This window comes from Nomascus leucogenys, chromosome 18 (genome assembly GCF_006542625.1).
Source record: "Nomascus leucogenys isolate Asia chromosome 18, Asia_NLE_v1, whole genome shotgun sequence".
Lineage (NCBI taxonomy): Eukaryota > Metazoa > Chordata > Mammalia > Primates > Hylobatidae > Nomascus > Nomascus leucogenys.
In genome coordinates this window covers 51,258,273-51,275,297 of record NC_044398.1, presented here as the reverse complement: position 1 = coordinate 51,275,297, position 17,025 = coordinate 51,258,273, and the positions used below count along the sequence as shown (strand labels likewise).

The 17,025-nt window shown below is 42.7% G+C and overlaps 1 protein-coding gene across 1 annotated transcript in view; it reads left to right on the top strand.

The window, feature by feature from the left end:
- The window catches only part of LOC100591115 (supervillin-like), a 94,023-nt gene that overhangs the window by 34,555 nt on the left and 42,443 nt on the right, over positions 1 to 17,025 (top strand). Inside the window, 6 exon segments of the mRNA XM_030797773.1 lie at positions 3,109 to 3,487; positions 3,490 to 3,530; positions 3,887 to 3,990; positions 5,392 to 5,460; positions 6,833 to 7,214; positions 15,571 to 15,697. Of these exon segments, the coding sequence (XP_030653633.1) occupies positions 3,109 to 3,487; positions 3,490 to 3,530; positions 3,887 to 3,990; positions 5,392 to 5,460; positions 6,833 to 7,214; positions 15,571 to 15,697 (1,102 nt within the window).

Sequence of the window (17,025 nt, the reverse complement as noted above, 5' to 3'; positions counted from 1 at the left end):
AATCTTCCTGCAGAAACCACTCATGTTTGGGTTTCCCTGTACTATCGTGTACAAAATAGAAAAAAAAAAAAAACAGATAATCTCTATTAAAATGTCAACATAGACACAGATTTTACTATAACTTAAAATCTAAGGGCTGATTTTTATTAAGAATAATCCTCAGCCGGGCGCGGTGGCTCATGCCTGTAATCTCAACACTTTGGGAGGCCAAGGCGGGCTTATCACGAGGTCAGGAGATCGAGATCATCCTGGTTAACACGGTGAAACCCCATCTCTACTAAAAATACAAAAAATTATCCGGGCGTGGTGGCGGGAGCCTGTAGTCCCAGCCCACTCTCCTGTTGCCCTTTTTAATACCGGTGCACTTGAAAATCATGTGGAAGTTACTTTCTAATCATTTGCTTTTCTCCTCCACATGCCCTAATCCATGCTAATAGTATCTCTCCTTCCTCCTCTTTTTCCCTCTTTCTTGATTGACAAACTTTTTACTTCACCTCTTGCTTTTCCCTTCTCACCAACTCACATAGGACTGGCCAGTTGGGGGCAGTAGTGAGCACCCAGGCCCCTGGGCTGCTCTCCTGAGCTGGACTCACCTACCCGTTTCCTGTCTGCTCAGCTCCCCACTGCTCCCAGCCCTTCCAGCCTCCTTGCTTTCATATCTCATCTCTAAACCAGTAGTTAATTTTCAACAGTTAAATTTAGGGCATGTGGTTTTAAAGCAAACAAAACCCCCTATCATTTGATTTTTAAGACTGGGATCAGGGAGAGGAGGAAGGAGTCAGAACGAGTAAGTCATGGAAGGACAAAGCTCCCCACACAGAGTTTCTGACAGTCACTTTGTTCTTGGCGGAGGACAACATTCAGATTGTCTCTGATCAGAAGCACGCATTCCACAGGAGAACTGGAACCGCGCTTCAGTCTCCTTTTGATTAACAAACGTTTTAAGTATGAAAACCTCCAACACGGGCTCATCTCTGGGAAAAATAACAACTCAGAATGTTTCCTTTTCCTGAGTTGTTCACAGTCACCACCTCTATGTGCGTCTGTGTGGATTGTCCTTTAATGATGCATATATAGATACCCTGCCTCTTATGTTAAAAAAATATATAGGAGTTTTTATCAAATTTAGCAGGGTGCACTTGTCATTAAATAAACTATTCTTTTCCATACAGTGCACATTATAAATAATTACTTTTGCCAATTAAGCTTAAGTAAAGTTTCTACATTCCTCTCCCCGCAAGAAATCCCTTTTCCCACTCCAAAAGCCCTCTTTACTTTTTAAAGCTGAGCCCTAATCAGTTTTCCATTCTCAAGTAGGTTGGAATTGTGTCTCCTTTCTCACTCCATGGTACTTCAAAAAGTAAAAATAAGAACTAGATAACACTATTAAATGTTTACTCTCTGCTAAACACTAAGCCATGTGCTTTGCAAATGTCACATTACATTATGTCACCATTATTTCCATTTAAAAGGTGAAGAAACTGAGGCTTACTAAGGGCAGGTGAGTTGCCCAACACTACACAGCTCGACCTGACTGAGCCAGGATCCGAGCAGAGGTCTCTTCCGACCCCACAGCCAGAGCTCTTGGTTTCTTTGTTTTGCAGTAATGGAAAAAGGTCTGTAGCTTTTGAAAAGGATGTCAGTTTTGCTCTCAGATATTTGAATAACTCTAGAAACAACTAGAGCAATCTCTCTTTATTTTTTTTTATTTTATTTTTGTCTTTTAGGGACAGAGTCTCTCTCTCTCTCTCTATTGCCCAAGCTGGAGTGCAGTGGTACAATCATAGCTCACTGCAGCTTCAAACTCCTGGATTCAAGTGGTCCTCCTGCCTCAGCCTCCCAAGTAGCTGGGACTACAGGCACATGCGACTGCACATAGCTAATTTTTTTTTTTTTACTTTTGTAGAGACAAGATCTCACTATGTTGCCCAAACTGGTCTCAAACTCCTGGGCTCAAATGATCCTCCTGCCTGGCTGCCCGGCCTCCCAAAGGCTGGGATTACGTGTATGAGCCATAGGGCCTGGCCTCTCTTTTTGGATTTGTTTTTAACTAGGGGAATAACAGCAGTTCCCAGGAGTGGGGGATGGTGGTGGGAAATGTTCACTTCATTAGTTCTGTCAGCAACTATCTTTTCTCTAACATTCTTTTGGTGCTAGAATTATTCATAATGATGCCCAAACTGGCCACGTGCTTTCTGAATGGATGAATATACTCTGCATTGCATGAAAAGACTTGTGAATGTCTAGTTGAGTGCTTTAAAAGAGAGGCAATTATGGCCGGGCATGGTGGCTCATGCCTGTAATCCCAGCACTTTGTGGGGCCGAGGCAGGCGGATCACCTGAGGTCGGGAGTTTGAAACCAGCCTGAGCAACATGAAGAAACCCTGTTTCTACTAAAAAAAATACAAAATTAGCTGGGAGTGGTGGCACATGCCTGTAATCCCAGCTACTTGAGAGGTTGAGGAAGGAGAATCGCTTGAACCCGGGAGGCGGAGGTTGTGGTGAGCCAATATTGGGCCACTGCACTCCAGCCTGGGCAACAAGAGCAAAACCCCGTCTCAAAAAAAAAAAAAAAAAGGGCGATTATTGTATCCTGAGCTCAATAAAAAGCATAAATAATTACAAGCGCTCTTACATTTTCAGGCGACAATGAAATTACAGTGTTTGGTCAATAGGTGTCTGTATGCCAGGAACCTTCCCCCACAGTCCGTGTTCTGGGCCTGTGCATGAGGAAAGCTTCCTGATTCAAGGGACCAGCCTCACTGTGCCCTCATGCATGCTGGTGGTGGATATTAATGCATTTTTCTGTGGCTTCTGGGTATTTATTTAGTCAGAAGAGACCCATTCTCCCCCAGGATAGCATCTGACCCCTGCCAGCTTTTACAGGGGTAGAGTTAGTTTTGCCCCTCCTGGGCATACATATGCAAATTGGAAACTCAACTCAGAATCATCTGACAAGTAGTTGACATTAGACACCAAAATGCTTTTTCACAAGTTATTCTCTCTGGGGTCAGTTTCCATTCACTGGTAATCTGTGATCTACGCATGCTTTCCTCCTGTGAGGCCCTTACTGCACTTTGCAACTTTAATCCTTTTTCTTTCTTAAAGAGTTAAAGTTAGAGAAAAATTGGTGAAAGAGGAAAGTGCTCGAAACAGCCCTGAACTCGCCTCAGAGTCCGTAACTCAGAGGAGACACCAGCCAGCGCCAGTCCATTACGTGTCACTTCAGTCCGAGCACTCGGCCTTTGATAGGGTCCCCAGCAAGGCAGCAGGCTCTACACGGCAGCCAATCCGTGCCTATGTCCAAACCACAGATACCGGTCACACCGCCAAGCTGGTGACGCCAGAAACCCCAGAAAATGTATCTGAGTGTAGCTGGGTAGCATCAGCCACCCAGAATGTCCCCAAACCTCCCACCTTGAAGGTTCTAGAAGGTGACAGAAGGGATAGCCCAGTTCTCCATATCTGCGAGTCAAAAGCAGCAGCAGCGAAGAGGAAGAGGAAGAAAAGGAGGAGGAGGAGCGTCAACTGTAGGTGATGCTTCACACGCCCTCCAGCTGTGTCACTTGCACGTCCCTGGCACAATGATTCACTCCTCGACCTGTGTTGTGTTCTGCATTGAATCATATTAGCTTAGCTCACAAGTGTGTGCAGGGCGACTATGCAGAAAATGGCTTAAAAACTACCACCCTGCTTCTGCCTACTAATAGGGAACTAGCGGATTGGGTCTCTGGAATGTCTCCTTCCTTACATGCTTGGTAGAAGCATGAAGAGGGGTTTGGTGGTGTCTGTGCCTTGACTCACGGAAATGCATAATCCTTTGCCGTCTTCTCTTTCTCTGTCTTCATTTGCCTTCCTTATACTCTCTGCCCTTTGGTTCTCAAAGCAAATCAGGGGTGGAGAGGTCGGCCGAAGGACCTGGCTTGCCCACCAGTGTGGAATGGGAGAGAGGGTCCCGGAAACCAAGATGCTATTTTTCTCCTGGTGAAAGTAGAAAAAATTCTGAGAGATTTGGAACCCAACCTATAACTTCAGCAGAACGAAAGGAATCGGATAGGTAGGCATGCGTATGTGCAGTTTCCTGGTCCAGGAACGTGGCAATGACACAGGAGTTTTACCACACTAGCGGTCTTGATGCTATTTATATAGGATGTTGGCAATTCCATAATTCTTCCATCTAATCTATAAGCATTATTTATTTGGCTTATTTAAAAGTCTTTTTAAAGAATGTTAGCCTTTACAGTGATGTTATGATACATAGACAATTTTACATTGCATTCAGATGATAAGAAGTAAGAAACATTATTTTTCTTTATTTAATGGTTTTAATGTTTATTACCCTCTTGTTAAATTAGACTCCAGATTGCATATTCACCAGATTTTATAGTGAAAATAACTGAGGAATTTTATATTCATTTTATAAATGTTCATCTACTTGTTGTATTTGTGTTTTATACTAAAGTGTCATATACTATTGCATAGAAATGGAAAGATTTGTCTAGAAAATTGTCATCAGTGGTGTTTAATAAGTTGTTCTTGTGCCTGGTCTCTCTCCACGGGCTGTGTACTTGGCTGGGATTGTGTGCACACTCGCTCCACAGTGTCACTTCACACCTGTATGTGTGTTTTCACAACTAGAATTGCTACCAGGAGGTTATTTCTCAAAAGAATTTAATTGCATTTTTATTTTTACTTTCAATATGATGTTTTATATAGATCTTCTGCTCCCACGTGCTAATTTATTATTATTATTTGCTAATGTCTTTCCTAGGTGCACTTCACATTCAGAAATGCCAGCTGTCGATGGCAAGTACCTGTTTCCCTGTTTTTCCTTCTTCTTTATTATCTCATCTAGACTGGATTTAATAATAAGCTTTTTGGCTTTTTGAGAGAATAAGATGATGGAGCATATCAATGACTCCCTTTGCTGCAGGTTTTCGTTCTGTGAATATAATAAAACCTAGTTGAAATTTTCAGACAAGCTTTCCCTTCTTTTTGAGAGCAGTTAGAGAATCATACAGTGACCAGTATAAAAACGACTAATTCAAACCAAAGGAGTAGGTTCTTCTTGCTGTGCTGCTGCTACTATTTAAAAATAAAACAAATTCCCTCCATAAAATATATTGTGAAATCTTGATCAGACAAGTGTTAGAGTAAAAATCCCTGGACAGAGTTTGCTTTGGTTTGGCTGGGTTGAATTGCAAGGGAAATTAGTACCTTTTCACTGAGCAGAAAGAATGGGCTCCCTGCAGGGGGAAATTACCACCGATTATTATTTTAGTGCACCTATTGTTGTATTCAAAGATTTCCAGGTCGGCCCTGAAAGACTTTTTGGAGATCAAATTTACCTTTTCTAATGATGTCCAGTTTTTAATTTGTGGCTTTTTGCAGATGAAGAAAAGGTGGATGAACGAGCCAAGCTGAGCATCGCTGCCAAGAGGTTGCTTTTTAGAGTAAGCCGTACTGACGTGCTTGAATAGAAATCATGACCCCTGGTGCAGTAATCCCAGCTACTTGGGAGGGCAAGGCAGGAGGATTGCTTGAGGCCAGGAGTTCAAGACCAGCCCGGGTAACATAGTGAGACTGCATTTCAAAAAAAAAAAATTGTGAGCCTTAGTTGGGGAGACTCTCATGGCCCCAGCCTACTTCATGCACCTCTGGGTATGCTAAGGCCCTCCTGGCTCTGGCCCACCTGTTGTTCTCTTCCTAGTCTTTGGCTGGTTGTGGCCACCTCATGGACATGGCATGAGTGTACAATTCTGACAACGATAGGAAGCTCTCATTAGTGGCCCCTCCTGTAGGTGCTGTTGGAGAACAGAGTGGAGACTTTTTACTGCCCCCATTTCCTTTCCTTGAATTTATTTTCTTTATTTTTTTAGAGACAGGGTCTTGGTCTGTTGCCCAGGCTGGAGTGAAATGGCACGATCATGGTTCACCGCAGCCTCAACCGCCTCTGTTTAAGTGATCCTCCCGCCTCTGCCTCCTGAGGAGGTGGGACTACAGTCTACACCACTATGCCCACCTAATTTATGCATTTTTTTAGAGATGGGGTTTTACCATGTTGTCCAGGTTGGTCTCAAACTCCTGGGCTGAAGCAATCCTCCTGCCTCAGCCTCCCAAAGTGCTGGGACCACAGGTATGAGCCACCGTACTGGGCTAGTTTTTTTTTTTTTTTTTTTTTGATTGTTTTTGTGCTTGCATTAGACACACAGATAACCTTCCTGGAAAAAAAAAATGAAATTCATCCCATTAGGTTATTGACATCCCAAAAGGCCTCTATGTCAGTGTCCCGTTCTGTGGACCTGCTGTTAGATCAGCTGCCTGCAGTTCCTCCCCCAGTTGCTCCTCAGTTTCTTGGCGCATTTGTAGCTAAGTATATCCTTGCACTCATTAGGAACTCTTTGCAAATTGTTTTTTTTTTTAAGTAAATATTTGAATGGCTGGTATAAAATAAGAAGTAGACACCCATGGGAGCAAAACAGTAAATATAAAAAAAAATTATCTCGTTTTTAGGCTCAATAAATCTACTTTGATGTGTCTATAGATTGTATAAGGACACTGATACTTTTAAAAATTAGATTGAAAATCATATTCTAAACTACAGGCATAATCTACGGATTTGTATAAAACGATACAGTGTAAGTTATAATAAGGGTTTTGATTTGTGAGTACAGCACATCTGAATGTTAAAATATTGTTTTGGAGAAGTAGGATCGTTCTGGAGTAAATAGTTAAAGCTGACTTGCTGTGTCTCGCACACAGGAGAGAAACCAATTGCCACGAAGCATTTTGCTGTGTGGGTAACCCTCCGGGAAGTTTGGTTTTCTCACAGAGTGTAGCGTGCTGCAGATTTGCATAAATCCCAGTGGATTGGGTCACCCGCCGTGTGCCCACGGATTGAACCCGAGAGCTGCACTGTTGAGGGCGAATCGCTGGAAGAATGTTCGCCTGAGGAGTTCAGTGCTGATGTTGCTCTTTTCCTTCCCAGCGGCAGAGTTCGGGGAGCCCACTTCCGAGCAGACGGGGACAGCTGCTGGGAAAACTGTTGCTCAAACCACAGCCCCCGTGTCCTGGAAGCCCCAGGATTCTTCAGAACAGCCACAGGAGAAGCTCTGCAAGAATCCATGCGCGATGTTTGCCGCTGGAGAGATCAAAACGCCAACAGGGGAGGGCCTTCTTGACTCACCCAGCAAAACCATGTCTATTAAAGAAAGGTAATGAGATTCGGTGAGCGAAAAGCAACTCTCTCGGGGAGGGGCTCACAGCTTGCTTTTAGAAAACGATCTGGGTGATGGGCAAAGAGATGAAATCACACATTCAGCTTCTAATGGGGCTGTGCTGTTGTCCTGGAGTAATTCTAGGAAGCTGAGGTGTTTGAGAGTGAACTGCCTTTGCTCGTGAGCCTGGTTTGGTAACGACGACAGGGCCCGTTCCAGACTCAGATGAGAAAACAAACAGAAACAGACTTCTGCTTTATTTATTTGCTTCCACTGTCCCAATGTCTTTTACAATATTAAATTCTTGGACTATCTAGTGACAGGAGCTGAGATCTTGGCTCTTCCCCTGTTAGATACACAGAGTTCATACTGAATGCACAAACCACTTGTGACTTTGTGTAAAATATGTGTAGAGGGAGTGAAGATAAATTTACATACAGGGCATACATCTTTGGGCTTGGAATCCAAGTTTTGTTTCCTTTACAGATTGTAAAATGGATGACTTTTCTGAACTGCATTTAGAAATTGTATGTAATAGCTTGAAAGACTGCATTTCAGCATCAAATAACACAGTAGCCTAATTTCTTTCAAAAGAATGACGTAGGGTGCAGAGGAATATATTTAAATGAGACAGAGAGAATCGGAAGTAAATTACCTTAGGGATGCGTTTTCCTTGTGAACATTTAACCACAGTTGAATTAAGCACCAAAGGTACAATAGTGGGAATAAATTCAGGGTTTGATGGCAGAATAGGGTGACTAAATAAAAATGTACTGTACTCAGGTGATGGACAACCTGAATACCCTGAATGGGTCTCTGTGCATTGTATATGTGTAACAAAATTTCTCGTGTACCACATAAATTTGTACAAAAAGGAAAAAGTCTTCAGTAGGAAAAAAACATGATGGAATAATGATAGGAATACTGGGTGAAGAAAAGTCGTGTCAACTCCATATTAGGAGAACCAATTCCCACACCTGTTCCCACAGTTCTGCCAGCCTTGACCCTTCCTTACACCTGCCACCATACAGAAGTCTGCATGCTTTTTTAGGCACTGACCATGCATATTTTTCTAGATACATTTCAAACTGCCTAAGACTATACCAAACCACAACGAAAAGTCTTTTTTTTTTCTTTTACTTTTCTTTTTTTTTTTTTAGACAGTCTCCCTCTGTCCCTCTGTTGCCCAGGCTGGTGTGTAGTGGTGTAATCATAGCTCACTGCGGCCTCTAACTCCTAGGCTCAAGTGATCCTCTTGCCTCTGCCTCCACAGTAGCTGGGACAATAGGTGTGCACCATCATGCCTGGCCAATAAAACAAACAAACAAACAAACAAAAAACTCTTTCTAGAGATGAGGGTCTCACTATGTTGCCAAGGCTGGTCTCGAATTTCTGGTCTCAAATAATCCTCTCATCTCCGCCTTCCAAAGTATAGAGATTACAGACATGCACCACCACACCTGACCCTTCTTTCTAGTCTTAAGCCAACCTTCTTGAACATTATTTATAAAGTAATAGATGCCATATTTTTCAACTGACAAATGAAGAAGATTGTTAAACCTGATTTACTCTCTCCTTTACTTACTTGAGATTCATGATAAGTTAGACCTGGCAGGCTGAGGGGCATAGGGAAGGGGCAGAGGGGTCAGTGCAGTGAGGAAAAGGAGGTCTTCAATCGGGGAAGCAGTTGGGCCTATTGAGGCTTGAAGTTCTCCTCCATGAAAACGGGGCTCAAAGAGAGTTTCATCCCAGAAACCCAAATATTGATAACTGGTTAGGTGAGGAAGAAGAGAAATCATTTAAGGAAACTAACAATAAATATCACTTATACACAAGTTCTGATGTTTCACGCATGAGAAAATATCCCTGGGGTATTCCCCAGTGGGAAATACTAATATTATTCCCCCTTCTTTCAAAGGCTTTTAAAGGAGCCTTCCCATCTTTGGGAACATTCTGTCCATTGAAACTTAGGACTTTTGATGAAGAAGTCCTGTGTCTATCCACTAAGCAATAATTCCTGATTTACTTGCCTGTCTTTTGGTAAATTTTAGTTGATCTGTATTTTTCTGAAAGTTTTAATCCTACTATAAAATTCTCATTTTTAAAACCGAGATACTGGAAAGACGTAGCTTGTTATCTTGGGCTTTGTGGACATCTAAGGCATTCAAGGATGGCTGTAAAGTTTCTGTGAATGGCCCGGAAGTGTATTCAGAATTGAATGCGTGAGCACGCACACCTGCTGGCTAGCAGAAGCCATAACTTATGGTCTCCAAGAGATCCCTGAGCCCAGTCTGTTCAGAATCATGATAGAAAGGAATGCTTGATTGATACTCAGCTGTTCAGTTTGTTAAAACACGTTTAAGAAAGGACAAGGGACAGCTTATTTAGCAGCTATGTTTGTAATAAATTACACTAATGCGAAATACATTGCCAGTGATCTTTTCCCCCTTACCTTGACAGTACTTTTATTTGTACTTTGCTGGAAATAACTAAACTACATATTTTATTTATATTTATTTATATATTTTTTGAGATAGAGTTTCGCTCTTGTTGCCCAGGCTGGAGTGCAATGGCACACAGCCTTGGCTCACTGCAACCTCTGTCTCTTGGGTTCAAGTGATTCTCCTGCCTCAGCCTCCCAAGTAGCTGGGATTACAGGCATGTACCACCACATCCAGCTAATTTTTGTATTTTTAGTAGAGACGGGGTTTCACCACGTTGGCTAGGCTGGTCTGGAACTCCTGACCTCAGGTGATCCACCCACCCCAGCCTCCCAAAGTGCTGTAATGACAGGCGTGAGCCACCACACCCAGCCTAAACCACAGATTTTTACAATTTGTCTGTGATAGCTTTTTCCTAAATGAGACTTTAATCTCTCCCTTTTGTGAAAATGAAATAATGACGCTTAAACTATTTAAAATAAGAATGTTATTCCTACATTTATTTGGGCTTTACTTTTCTTCCTTGAGAAAGAAATACATAAAATCATAGGACTTCCAAACTTTGTTCTAACCACCTCTGACTGCCTCATTTTACTAAAGGAGGGATTTGGCTCCGGTAGCTTCCAAGGCCACATAGTGAGTAGAACTGACCCAGGGGCCACATCTCCAACTCTCTCCTGGTCCATGGCAAGACTGCGGTGTGCTCAGATTAGTGTTAGAGCAGCCAACCTCGTGTGCTCTAACCAGGAGAATACGGTAAAAGGAAAGAAATTCCAGCTAGACAGCAGCGTTAGAAAGACACACCCTCTTTCTTCATGAATTTTCTCAGTTCACGTGCTCTTAACATGGCTTATTTCAAATTACACATCCACATTCACATTTCAGAGTCTAAGAAAAAGAGCCTGGAATTTACAGATTTCCTTCATCGTTTTTTATAAATGGCTATCCCCACTAAAGAGGGCAGGTCTATCTTCTTCAGCCTTGTTGCGTCAGTCTCTCCGCCGTCCGGGGCCTGACTATATTGAATGCTCCATGCTCAGTGCTACCCAGCGTCACGGACTGCCTTCCGCATTTTGCACATGATACCTCATTTGATGTTGAAGACAGCCTTCAGAAGAAAGCAATGTTATCCCCACTTGTAGACAAAAAGTGGAGAAATTAAGAAATTATAGGAAACCCTCCACACCCTCCTTTTTTAGAAAATGTTTGCTGCTCGAGAAAATATACCAAAAAGTTATTTTTCTGTTTTCATCTTTTCTGACATTGTGAATGTCAAATTTGAACCATTACCAGCATAAAACATAGGATGCAACTGACTTTTCCCACTGGATTAGTAAAATCGTTGTTTTATAACTGTCTAAATTATTTGTGTTTAAATTATCCCTGTTTGGGAACTTCTTTGAGAAATATTGTGAATTAAATAATTCTTAACGTTATTTAGGGATGAAATTGCTTAAAGAGTACATTGGGCCTTTAGAAATCTTGTTTCCACAATGTCAGAAACAGTGGCATCTGAGCTTTCATATTTGGCGAAGAAGAATATTGGAAAAGAATAAAAGAGCCATTGTTTCACTTTGGGAAGTTGGTGGCGTGTGAGGACTTGGTGGAACTCCCTGAACTGTTGCAGAATCCACTCACGCCTCTGTGGAGTTCTGCCCTAGAGGGGCCGGCTGGAGGCTCCTGTGTTTCCTGCCTGCCGGCCCCCGCCCCAACCATCCACCCTTCCATATCCCACCCAGCCAGAGGCTGTCTCGCTGTCTCCACAAACTCCAGGTTCTTACCCTCTAGCTGGGAGATTTCAGCCACTAGAGGGCCCAGATTTATGTGGGAATAAGAATAGAGTGGCAGTTCCCCTTTGCTCTCTTTCTTTCTTTTCTTTTCTTTTCTCTCTTCTTTTTCTAGGCAGAGTCTTGTTCTGTTACCCAGACTGGAGTGCAGTGGTGTGATCATAGCTCGCTGCAGCCTCAGCCTCCTGGGACTCAAATGACCCTCCTGCTTCAGCCTCCCAAGTAGCTGGAACTACATGCACACACCACCATGCTCAGCTGATTTCTTATTTTTATTTTTTTGTAAAGACAGAGTTTTGCTCTGTGGCCCAGGCTGGTCTCCACCTCCTGGCCTCAAGTGATCCTCCCACCTCAGCCTCCCAAGGTGCTGGGATTACAGGTGTGAGCCACCACACCTGGCCCTCCTTTTCTGATGTTTGATTTGTCTCCCACTTAAAAGACACTTTAGTTTGTTCACGTCTCCAATTTGTGAACCAGCCAAGACTAAGATCTAATATAAGTACTTATGTGTGCTGTTCAGCCCTATCTGAGTCTGTGGGGTGCCTGCAATTCTCTAAAATGAAGGGAAAATTCTAAACAAGAAAGAGAGAAAACACACCTTATTTAATATTAGGGGCACATGGTTGTCGTGTCTCCTGTTTGACCCAGCCCTGACTGCTCTGAGCCTGAAGTCCTTGTTCTTACCAAGCAGGGCTCTCAGGCCAGCATTCCCTGCTGGAATAGTGTGGGCTGTGGAAGAGGAGGTGCTGTTTCCCCGGGTGTCCTGGCAGGCACCTGTCATGGTGGCCCTGGGCCAGGCGTTGGGTGAGCTGGCCAGTGTCGTGCCTCTCCCTGGGTTCACACAGCCCAGGCCAAGCTGCTGCCCAGGCTCCCGGCATCACAGTCCTGCAAACAGCACTTCGGCTTGGCAGTTGTTAGAAGCGCTGACAGTTGTTTGAATTGCACCAGCAGGAATTTATGTCCTGCGTCGACCCAGACGTCGGCTCCTCGACCCTCTCAGAGCCTGGCGGTCTGCGGTGAGCCGGAGGGCTGTGAGCTCACAGGAGGAAGGAACACATTTGGGAAGATCTCCCTCCCTTCTCAGCGTGGTGGACACCAACGAGGAAATCTAAAGGGACAGGAAGAACACACTCAAGTTTTAGTGCGTGTTATTTTCGAGTTATTCATCATGTGCTCCATAGGCTGGAGGCGAGGGCTGGCTCCAAGTGCCAGGTGGGCTCCATGGAAGCACAGTTTCTTCCAGATTATTCTGGTTACTCTGTAGCCTTCGGAAGTCCCTAATGGTAACCCTGCCAGCACATGTAGAAGCAAAATTTCAGGGTTTTGGAATGGAGGAATTCTTTGGAGGCCATCCCATGGTGGGAAAAACCTTATAAGAAAGCCAGAATCCTATGCCATTCCTAAAACGGTGTGGCAAAAATGTGTCTGGTCAGCTAATGTTCTACCGCAGTGAAACAAGCTACGCACAGGCAGGCAAGGGCTGCAGTCACGTCTCTCTGCCCACTAACATCCAGTGTGACCTCAGTCAATGGAATTCTTGACCCGGATATACCCATGTTTCTTGTCCGTCAGAATGGGAATAACAATTCCCAGTGTCTTAGGGGTCGCCGTGCAGATCAGCAGAGTATAAGATGGATGAGGCGGTGATCTCAGATGCCACAGCTTGTGTTTTTCTGAGTCAGTTTTAGATGCCACAAAGCAACCACCAGGGAAGCCGTCTGATGACATAGGTGCTGGTGTCCTTGCCAGACTTTTGAGAGCTTCTTTTTGAGAAGGTCTTCAAAGACTGGAGCTCATGACTTTTAATGAACTCAACTCAGGAAGATGAATTTGATTTTTTAAAAATTCATCATTTGGATCCAATCTGATTAACAAGGTGGATGGTCAAGAGGAGTAGCTGCTGGCCTGGGTCGAAGGTGAAGTGAGAGAAGCTGGTTCTGAGGCCAGTTTGCAGGAAGAATATCAGTGAGATGAGTGCCTGGCTCCATAAGACGATGAACTGGAAGGACTTCTCATTTGGGTATTAAAGTGCTGGCATGCTTACTTTTTGAAAGTCTCATTTATTGATGCTTTGAAAGCTCAAATACAGCATGCAAATATGAATTTCTTTTAATGATTTCATTTTGTGAGATTATTTTATTAGAATAAAACTGACTCATTCAAAATAATTGGAGAAAAGATGAATCATAGTCATTATATAATATGAAATGTTGCAGATTAAAACTCTTGAAGGAATTTAGACTTCGTGTCCAAGCCCACGAACTAGCTCTTGTCGCATGCAGGGTGTTGTTAAACATTCGAGAATTACAGGAGTTAGGACTAAATGAGACCTTGACCCAAAGGGATCTGCACGAGATTGATAAGGCAGCCTTATCCCAGTTCTAGAGAATGAGCACTTGAGATCTTATCTGCTGTCACTTAGCAGAAAGAGGAAAACAGAAAGGAAATGTGGAGAAGGAAGAGATTGAGGAAGGGGACAGGTCCAGAGTTCGAAGCTCCTGCCTCCTTTGGGGGATTCCTTTCTTCATGGCTTACTTCCCATTATTTGACTGAGTGAATAGATAAGTACAAGGTGTAATTGTGTACACATCTGTAGATGTCATTGGATTCTTAAATACAACAAAATTTGTTTTCTTATTAACTTAACAAAACATTTATCATAGGATATACGTCATCCCATCTCTAAAACAAATATTTAATGGGAATCGGGAAGCTTGCAAGATGGGCTGTTAGAGATCATCTGGTCCAGTTCCTGATGTGATAGATACGGGAGGGAGAACTGAGGTACTCAAAGGGAGTTAGTGGACAAATTGGGACCAAAGCTGATGGGCTGCTTAAAAATACACTGTTGTCTAGGCTCGGTGTCTCATGCCTGTAATCCCAGCACTTTGGGAGGCTGAGGCAGGGGGATCATTTGAGGCCAGGAGTTTGAAGCCAGCCTAGGCAACAGAGCAAGACCTTGTCTCTACCAAATAAGAGATTTAAAAATTAACCAAGCATAGCGATGCACACCTGTCATCCTAGCTACCCGGGAGGTCGAGGTGGGAGAGTCACTTGAGCCCAGGAATTTGAGGCTGCAGTGAGCCATGATTATGCCGCTGCACTCCAGCCTTGGTGACAAAGTAAGACCCTGCCTCTAAAACAAATTTATAAAAATGAAAAATGCATCATTTATGGATTATGCATTAGTGATGTTGAGAAGACCTAGCCCATCAGATTCAGCACAGAGGGAAAGGGATCTAGTTATTTGGTTTTTTCCCTACTCTTTAAATTGTTTGAACAGCAGCTCAAATGAGTTTAATGATCATCACCTTTTTTGTTTTACCTGTTATCTTTCCCATGTTTGTTTGTCCAATGCAAATGCTTAAGATTTCTTCATTCATGGCAATACAGTTAGCTGAAACAGCCTCATGTTTGTGAAAAATAACATAAAGTGGGTTAGGTAACAACCTCAGTTAATTAGATTCTTTTTTTGTATATGTCTTTCCTGTGAGGAAAGTTGAAGTGATTTTTTAAAAAAATGAGTTGGTAGAAGTTTCTGTTTAAAGAAGACAGATTAGAAAGACCAAATTCATTTGTAGGAAAAGAACAAGGCTTAGAATACCTGAGGAGAAACAGTCATAAACATCAAATTTTACCTGTAATTGAAAGGGATGATATTAAGAGACTGTTAGTGCCTCATGGCTTCATGTTTTTAAGCCCACGGCTGCATTCTTTTCTGCAAGTAGGAGCTATGATACAGCTTTTGTCCTTTCATGTTATTTCACCAAGTGACCAGAAGGCGTCGCTAGAAGACATTTTTTCTCTGAGGACGGTTCTCTTGCTCTCAGCCCAAGGGCAAGGAAAAACATTCCTTGGCTGGGATGGTGGTGCATCTTTTATTTAGCAAGTCACATTTCGAATCTGTGTTTCAATCAACTGTAAAATCTTCGGGGCCATCTTAGAAAAGGGACCTTATTGTTTTTCCAGACATACTGTCTTCAGAATAAATGAAATTCAGAGTGTTAAAATGAGGTGACTGTAGTCATGTCTTGGCCAAAGGCTTCTCACATATTTAGATTATGGTTCCATTACAAGGAAGAGTTTGGTGCTGAACTCTTTGTGGCTGGCATGTTTTCCTCCTAGACTGGCATTGTTGAAGAAAAGCTGGGAGGAAGATTGGAGAAACAGACTCAGCAGGAGGCAGGAGGGCGGCAAGGCGCAGGCCAGCAGCCTGCACACCCAGGAAGCGGGGCGGTCCCTCATCAAGAAGGTAATGTCCCCCGTGTTAGGAAAAGCCTTCAGACTAACATCACTCTTGGAAGTGCATCAAAGAGACAAGCATGTGCCACCTAATTCCTACTCTGTGAAGCATTTGTGCGTTTTTGCCCTTAGGGTACACACTGAGAGCCTGTCACAGAGCAGCTAAAATTGGGCAGAAGGCTGTGCCTGGAGATGTTTTAGAACCAAGATCAGCAACACACACACACACTGTGTCAGCAAGCAAGTGCCTGAATTTTAAAGTGTGGACTTTTTCTTCAGTTTAAAAACTTTCTTAAATGAAGTCTGGCTTTAGAATGTTATTAAAACCTTTATAATGAAAAAAAATTGAACATCTTTAAGTTGCATATAAAATATGGACTTGATTTTCCTATGTAGATATTTTAAACTTAAGTATAAAAAGTAAGGACTTATTTGTGGTTAATGAGTATTTATTTCACCATTTAAGCGTGTTTCATGAGTAGCTATGCCTTTTATTGAGAATGTACAGTAATGTATGTTATAAGTTGAAACAAAATTAGGTAATGCATGGTGATCAATACTAGCAAGCATTTCATATGCAAAACTATTGATGAATTGTTAAATCACAGATGTGATGGTGACCAGCTTTTGACCAGGTAGTGCACACTTTCGAAACTGATGGTAACTTACTTGCTGGCTGGCCCTACAATTGCAAATGCACTTTCTGGCTGGAGGCGAAATGATGCACCAGTGATGCACTCCCTGGTCACTTTCTAGGATCAGAAATCTTCAAGTAGAAAAGAAAAAGAATGCTTTCAACCAGGTGATCCCCAGGACCCTTCTAGCTCTAAAATAAGTTAAGCATCTGTGGAAGGGAGAGATGATGAGTGTGACTTTCAATCGTTAAGAAACTTACATAAAAATGAGGTGTGCACATAGAAGTGTGAGTCAGGAGTTCTGACACTATTTCCTCTGATACTTCTGTGTCTTCTTAGGTTACACTGGAATGGCGATTTGAATTCTCTTCTTTGAGACATACGTGGTGTTAAAGATAATTTAACTAAAGACATTTAACCCTTGGCCATTTGTAAAATTCTCAAATATAACTAGATCTTGAGAAAGTATACGCATGTGCATATTTTTCACACACTGTGTGAAATTCAGATTTCAAAAATGAGATCCTGAAGTGAAAGAAAATCCATCTGTCAAATAATGTGTCCCTGCTACCCGCAAACTTTATTTAAAAGAATCTTGAAATCTTTGCTTCAAAAACAACTTTAACACATTCCTCATTAGCAAACCTGCCATGTCCTGGCACCAAGCAGTGCCTGGCCCCTTGTCCATCATTTTGGAAGGTGC